General features: G+C 57.9%; 1 protein-coding gene across 1 annotated transcript in view; it reads right to left on the bottom strand.

The window, feature by feature from the left end:
- The window catches only part of KIF18B (kinesin family member 18B), a gene marked incomplete at both ends in the record, with an annotated part of 11,023 nt that overhangs the window by 2,293 nt on the left and 1,044 nt on the right, over positions 1–7,686 (bottom strand). Inside the window, 10 exons of the mRNA XM_009584545.1 lie at positions 112–326; positions 1,069–1,184; positions 1,438–1,558; positions 1,889–2,001; positions 2,121–2,195; positions 2,578–2,754; positions 2,977–3,174; positions 4,677–4,787; positions 5,062–5,166; positions 5,656–5,813. Of these exons, the coding sequence (XP_009582840.1) occupies positions 112–326; positions 1,069–1,184; positions 1,438–1,558; positions 1,889–2,001; positions 2,121–2,195; positions 2,578–2,754; positions 2,977–3,174; positions 4,677–4,787; positions 5,062–5,166; positions 5,656–5,813 (1,389 nt within the window). The remainder of the gene's footprint in view (positions 1–111; positions 327–1,068; positions 1,185–1,437; positions 1,559–1,888; positions 2,002–2,120; positions 2,196–2,577; positions 2,755–2,976; positions 3,175–4,676; positions 4,788–5,061; positions 5,167–5,655; positions 5,814–7,686) is intronic.

Below are 7,686 nucleotides of genomic sequence, written 5' to 3'. Positions count from 1 at the left end.
TCGCCCCAGGGCTGGGAGCTGCCCCCGCCTCCCATCGGCTCCTCCAGTGCACGCCGAGACAGAGGAGAGGGGACAGCACTGACTATCCCAAATCGAAACCCAAATCCTCACCGTCGCAGCCCTGCTGCATCCGCTGGGCTGGGGTGGCCCCGCTGACCTCTGCGGGTCTGTTCGGAGACGTGGCTTGCTCCAGGCTTACACCAGCCTCCTGACGGACCAGGCGCTCCAGTTCCTCAAATTCAGAGACCATGTCAGGAGTTAAGAGGTTGGCAGCCTTCAGGAGGGAATACTGCTTTCGGGCAATGCTCAGGATAGCGGCTACAAGCCTGGGACAGAGAGACAGACCCAAAAACCAGTTAGCAGGTGAGCTTGAGCCACTGTCACCAGTACCAGAGGCTCAGCACCACCTCTGAGACACCTCCTCGGGCGGGACAGAGCCTGTTAGCAGAGTTTTGGGGGAAGAGAGGCAAACTTTGAAGCTGTGAGATACCCAAGCTGTAAATCTTACTGGAGGAACCTGAGCTGTGAGTTATGTGTTCACCTGTTGGTTACAAGGGACCAAATGGCATCCACAGATTTTTTGCCAGGCCTCAGACACTCGTTAGCTCGGCTAGAGGCAGACAGAGATCCAGGCACACGTCAAGGCCAGCCTCCCTCAAGAGACCTTTCTAAAGAGGTTCATTCTGCCAAGATACTTGGGGCAGAGACATCAGCAGATGGTGCCATGGGAGCCCTGCCAGGGCAGGACCTGGGGGAGCCGAGGCAGGAGGAAAGACTTCGCGGAGGTAATTTCAGGACTAACACCACGCACTTAAGGCTCACACAGTTGCTGTGCCTGGAAACCTTCATTGCTAGCATTTCCAGGAGGGATTATACCATGGGATTAGATCCCCAGGAGCCAAATCCCTTATTTTACAGGACAGGCAGTCATCTACAAGCAAAGACCCAGTCCCACGTCCATCTAGACCATCCCTAGGATGGCTACATGCAACACAGGAGGCTGGACAACCCGTCCTCCATAGGCAAACAAGAGGAAGTGGCACATGGGGATGGCACGAGGACACTCACGTTTCTCTCTGGCTGCCATACAACCCCTGTAGAAGGTGGCTCGGTTCCTTCGGTTCCAGCTGGACATCTGTCTGGTGGGTTGCTCTAGGGCTGCTGGGAGGCATTTCCTCTGGAGCCTGGAGCAATCACCCAAAAGCCCAAGATTAGCCCACATTTGAGCTGAGTTTGGTCCCCAAACTCCGTTAGCTGGGAAGTTAAGGGGTTGCGCTACAATCCACAGCCCAGCACATGCCGAGCCAGGACCCCACAGACTGGCTGAGCTCCTGCCCTCCCCCAGCACGCCCAGTGTACCCCACGAGGGCATTTGAGCCCCCCGAGCCTCTTGCTCGTCATGCCAAGCCCTCCCGCGCTGCCCACCCCTTCTCTCACCTTCTCCTCCGATTCCAGCTGTAGCTGAACAGGCCATCCAGCTTCCAGCTCCTGCTGCTCTCCATCACTCTCCCTCTGATCATCCAGGGCCAAGCCCGTCTTCAGGACAGCTTCCTCCAACCTACAGAAGCCAGAGAAGAAGCCACTGAGCCAGAAAAGATCCTCTGGTGAAGTCATCATTTTGCATAAGAAGTTTTGGGATGAATCAAAGGAAGATTTGGCCTTTGCAACCCAGCTTCCCTTGGTGCTTGCACACTGTGGTCCGTCGTGCTCATAACTACACCCAACCAGAGTTGAGATGATGGTACACACCACCGGAGAAGCTGAGAAGCTCATCTGCTTTCTGACAGACACCTAGGCTCCGAACAGCACTAAAACCCTGCTGGCTCCTTGACACGGGGGACACCAGGAGGTCACACCAAGCTCTGTCCCTCCTCCCCACCAGCCTCACCTGGGCAGCCCCACCGGGCTCGAGCTGCGGGGAGCCAGCGGCGCCGGCGCCTGGTTCTCTGCCTGCCGGGCACCGTCCTCATAGGCACGAAGCTTCGCCCGCAGATCTGCCACCTGCGAGGAAGGATCATCTGTTGCTCAGACGGTTTCACAACCCCCAGGAGCTCAGAGATCCGCGTCTCAAGCAAACCACAGCTAAAGACAGAGCCCTGCCCTCCTTGCCAGCATCTCACCTCCGCTTTCAGCTGCTCACAGATCACGGCATATTTACTAACGTGGCAGTCGAAGGTGAGCACGTTGCTCTTCAGCTGCAGAGACAGAGATGAGGGAGAGGTTAAAGAAGCACTGGGGCAGCATGTACCTCTCTCCCCACACTGGAGCAGCACAGCTACTCAACCTCTTTCAGGCCCCAGGGAGCCCCAGGGTGGCTGTAGCGGACATGATCTGCGCTCAGGGACCCGCTGTCCATGTCACAAGCCCTTCTGGGCTCTGGGCTGAGCAGCTTTAGCAGAAGACCAAGCACGCAGCACCTGCAGCTTCATCAGCTGCTTTCTGCCCGGAGCGGCATCCCCAGAGCTGGAAAAGGGAGGCACCCACTAATCTACCCCACCACGCACCAGACTCCTTCCCACCCATCCCCAGCAGCTCCCAAACGCACAGCAGATCACTGCCGCAACGCGAGGTCCTCACCGACAGCTTGATCTCCTTGGCCCGGTTGGCATACTTGAGCGTGTTGTAGGTGTCCTCGTAGGCCAGCATGGAGGGACTCACAGCAGCGATCATGATGGTGCGGCAGTTGCCGCCAATGGAGTCCTTCAGCAAGCGCGTGAGCTTGCTGTCCCGGTATGGAATGTGGGTTTTCTTGCTCTGTACCGAGAGATCAAGGGTCTGCTCAGCTTTTGGCCCTTGGGCGCTCAGCTCCGAATCCTGTGTCGCAAGGGGACGGCCATGCTCATCCCACAGCACCGCTCAGAGCCCAGCCCAGGCTGCCAGCCTCACTGCACCGGCTAGACCATCACTTGAGGACACCCCTCACATTCATCCGCTCTGGAGAGCCAGAACCCGACGGGGCCACGTGAACAGCGTTACCTTCGCATCAGCCAGCGCGTTGATGACGTTGATGAGGGCCAGCAGCGAGCGGTTGATGTTGGCACCCTCCCGGAGCCGCTCTCCCTTGGTGTTGGTGACTGAAGCTCGCTCCGAGCCTGCCAGGTCGATCAAGCTCATCTTGGCCACTTGCAGATCCCAAGCGAGGCCGCCAACACGGTCCTGCTGCTTCACGTAGATCTGCAAGGACAGAGATCGGTGAGGCCACAGCTCAGCAAGGCACACAGGGTTGCTGGTTGGAGCCAGCATCACCAGTTTCAGTGTTTATGGAAGGATGGCAAAGAGGATCACACAGGTCGTGAGATCGAGCAGGGGGAAAAGAGGAGCCCGGCACGCTGAGAAGACAAGCCAAAAACTTGGCGATGACACAAGTAGCAAAGCCACCGAAGGGTTCTCGCAAGAAGTGACAGAGCTACGGAAAATAATCAGCATCTCCTATGCTCGCTGAGCGAGCAGGGTACAGCTGGTCAGGTCCCCAAAGGGCAACATGCCAACCCAGAGCCCCGGCGCGACCCGGGAAGCGCTCATGCACGGCGGCAGCCCCAGCTCCGACTCCGACTGTGGATTTTGCCAGCAAACTCGGATGCCAACAGGGGCTGCAAAGCCCCCAGACACAATCTCACAGTGCCCCCAGGGAGGCATGCAGCCAGGGCTGTCGGTGCCAAGCCCCGTTCCCGGCTGGTGCGGGCAAGAAGGGACACAGCCCCCAAGACTCACCTGGCAGCACTGCTCTGTAACTTCCCCTTCTGCATCCCTAAAGATCTCCCAGGAAAAGCACACCCTTCCCCCACCACTCTATAACACTCTCAGCCCCCCAGGAGCAACTCCTGCACGGACTGGAGGTGCCACGGAGATGCTGGAGGCCGGTAACCAGTCCTGCATCCTCACCAGACCACGGTTTGCCTGCCGGGAGACAGAGCCAGCAGCGGGAAGGGCAGATTTCCAGCACAGCTAATGGATTTGTGGCAGGCAGGAATCCAGCACCCACCGACAAGCCCAGCTGGGAAGCCGGCTGGGAAAGCATCCAGACACCTGGACTTCCCCCCTGCAAGCAGTAATGGGCAAGGCACCAGGTTCAGACTGAAATTGCAGTCAGAGCCCTCCGTCTCCCCACACAGCCGTGACGGCCCTGCTAATTCGGGGAAGGGCCTGGCTGGAATTGAAATCAACTGGCAGGTTTGCGTAGGAGAGCACTGAGAAACCAGGGGAGGCAAATTTACAGACCCCCTGGGGGAGCGTAATTCCCGGCTCAGCGTCAAGGGGAACACGATGGAGGAGACAGCCTGCCCGCAGCAGGGAGGCACAAACAGAAGCCAGCGATAATCGGCCCCCTTTGCTCGGGGTCAGGTTTTAGGTATGGCTCCCACATGCTAAGTTGACAAGAGTCAAAAGCACAAAGTGAAATTTCAGCCCTTGGGAGATGTAACACCAAGCTGGGAGTATAGGGCTGTCTAGGAGACACGGCCACCAGCACGACCAGTACGTGCTGTCCTGCTGCAGCACAGGCTAGTGGCCTGCCCAGCCCTGTACCTCTCTTTTCGGGGCCACGACCACTCTGATTTTCCCCGTGACACACCAGGAGCAGCGGCAGGAACCCCGCGATGCTGGTCCTGGCACAGGCTTGCTCCCTAGCCCCCTTTTCGGCCCAGATCCTGAGTGATACCGCAACCACCAGCCCTCACCTGGAAGACAGCGTGTGAGCGGGAGGAGGTGGCGTTGGCATCAGTGGGATGCTGCGTACGGTTTTTGTTGCCGTTGGCCAACATCTCCAGAAGCTGCTCTGCCGACGCGGGCTGGGAGAGAACAGGCAGAGGGGAGGTATCAGCACACCCCGTACGCAGGCACCGAGACAACCCAACACCAAGCAGCCACGGCAGCTCAGGCTGAGAGATCCCGTAGCTCTGTGGGGCTCGTTTCAGCTCGGGGTCACGTTTGCTGCCAGCCAGGAGCCCCGCAGACAGCACTCCCGTGTCTTCACAGGCACCCGTGTTCCCAGGACACGCATCCGCTTTCAGAACTGGTATAGGCGCAGCGCTGCCCAGACCTTGTGCCCATTTTTATACCCACCTGGTGGAAAGAGAGACCCTGAACCACGACTCCTTTCTCGGGATCCTCCCGGATGGCCAGAGGGCCCTTGGGCTCCAGCAAGTCATGAATCTGTTCGTTGTACACCTGGAGCAGGGAAGTCGATGTAAGGCTGAGGTTTGGTTCACCGGCGGCGAGCGGGGAGAGGAGCTTTGTACCCCAGGGTCACGCACAACCTGGTGTGCCCCCCAACACCACCTCCGGGACCTCGTTACACCGAGAGCAGCTGACGGTGCTCTAAATGCAGAGCACAGCTCAGGAGGGCTTTACTGGCAAGTCACCGCGCCACCGCTTCTCTAAAGCCCTTTCAGCCAGGAAGCCTTCATTGCTATGTGGGCCACGGCAAGGAAGGAAAAATTTCCCAACTCCAGATGGGAGAAACCAGCAGCACCAGTTCACCAAACTGGGTGGGTGAGCCTGCTTCCAGTCGGGCTCTAGGGCTGCCCTTGGGGACAGCGGGCACAGCTGGCAGCACAGCAGGTACCCCGAGCATGGCACTACAGGGTCCAGATTCACCCCAAATCTGAGCAACGGTGACCCGGAGGCAGGAGGGGACACGGCTCGGCCGCAGCTTACCTCCTGGTAGGAGACCAGGACCTCGCAGCTCTTCTCCTCCTTTCTGGCCTCGATCCTCTTGTACAGCTCCATCATGGTGAGGTACATGATGCCGGGGCTTTTCTCAGAGCCCAGCATGGTGTAGGTTTTTCCTGCTCCCGTCGCGCCGTAGGCAAATACTGGGAGAAGAAAGGGCGGATGGTTGAAATGATCATTAATTAATGGGAGCAGCGTAACATCCGCTCCTGGCCGGACAGGAGAGCTTCCCACAGCAACCCCTGCCGCAGGGGGTGCTCGCAGGCTTTGTGGAGACGAGGCAAAGCTAATTACCCTCCGTGCTGGCTGTACTATCCTTCAGTGCAATTTTTTTCCTCGTTTCAGCCTCTCTAATTTAGCAGACAGACAGAACGAGTCCCCAAACCATCACCTGCTTAGATGCTCAAGTCACCCCTGAACCTTCCTTTTAACAAGCCGAGCAGCCCCATTCCCGTGTCTCTTACCAGAAGGTGTTTCATCTTCCAGACCTTGTAATTCATCTCATTTTTTCCCCCCCATCTTTCAACACCCTCTTTGAAGCATCACCTTCAGAGCAGGACACACTCATCTAGAGAGCCTCAGCCCTTCTCCCCATTACCAGCACTCGGTGCTTTGCAACTCTCTCATTTGAGGATCCTGGAGTTATTTTATGCAGATAGAGACACGAGACGTGCCTGCCAGGTGGGCACAGTGACAGAGGCAGCCTTCAGCGGCTTGCAGAGCATGCCGGAGAGCCAGGAATAGCATTCTCCGGTCCCAGTGCCCGGCCCAGCACATGATTAGACAGGAGAGCGGTCGTCTCCCGCTCAGTGCCTGCCTCGCAGAAGTGATGTGCTCGTTAAGCCGCTCGTCTACTGACAGCCTGCGAACGGCACGAGGGTCTGCGGCGTCGGGCGAGGAGCTTTCCAGACCCGGCTTTATGGCGCTGCCAGCCTGGGAGATGCTCGCGAGGGGCACAGCAGCCCCCAAAGCACCCCAAGACATGTCTGCTTCACCCCAGATCCCGCTCCGAAACTCAGCATCCTCCCAAAGCTCTGCCTGTCACAGCAATTCGGGCTACGAAGGGATGGTGAAACCAAGGTGCTCTTTGTGCCATGGCTCCACCTGATCTCTTCCCATCCTTCCTGCCCCAGGAGAGTGGAGAACAAGGGATCCTCGTCCCTCGAAATGCCTGGAAAGCGCCTGCCCAGCCTCATTTTCTACCCCAGCTCCCACCTCCATCCCCTGCATCACGTCTCCTAAAGCGCCGAGCACCGTTGCGGCCCCTGTTATGGCAGAACCACAGAACAGCCCAGGCTGGGAGGGACCTGGAGAGATCATCTGGTCCAAGATTTCGTGGGAAAGGGAGCCCGGGTGAGATGACCTTGCACCCTGTCCAGAGGTGTCCTGAACACCTCCAGCCGTGGGGACTCCGCCATGTCCCCAGGGAGGTTGTTCCAGTAAATGTTCCCACCGTAAAAAATGTCTTATTTTGAGATGAAACCTCTCCTGGTGCAACATGTATCTGTTGCCCCTTGTCTTCTCCTTGTGACAAGGGAGCCTCCATCCTGCCCTTTAAGTACTCAAAAACTGATGAGGTTCCCGAGTCTTCTCCAGGGAGAAAAGACCCAACTCCTTCAACCTTTCCTCCTCGGGTAGGTTCTCCAGCCCTCGGATCACTTCTGTGGCCCTCCTTTGGAAACTCTCCACTCTGTCCACATCCTTCGTGACTTGTGGGGACCAGAGCTGGACACAGCACTGGGTGGGAGGACCACGTCTCTATCTGAGCTAGAAATGCCCCTGTGGATGCAGCCCCAGATCCAACTTGTCTTCGTTGCTGCCGCGGCACACTGCTGACTCCCATTCAGGTCGTTGTCCACCAGGACCCCCAGGTCCCTCCCATCGAGGCTGCTCCCCAGCCACACAGATCCCAGCCTGTACTGGGCTCCTGGGTTATTCCATCCCAGGTGCAGGACTTTGTAATCATCTCGTAAAACTTCACACTGTTCTTGCTCATCTGATCTTCCAGCCCAGACA

This window comes from Fulmarus glacialis, unplaced genomic scaffold (genome assembly GCF_000690835.1).
Source record: "Fulmarus glacialis isolate BGI_N327 unplaced genomic scaffold, ASM69083v1 scaffold9679, whole genome shotgun sequence".
Lineage (NCBI taxonomy): Eukaryota > Metazoa > Chordata > Aves > Procellariiformes > Procellariidae > Fulmarus > Fulmarus glacialis.
Note: the sequence above shows the minus strand (reverse complement) of the source record. Positions and strands in the feature narration are given on the sequence as shown.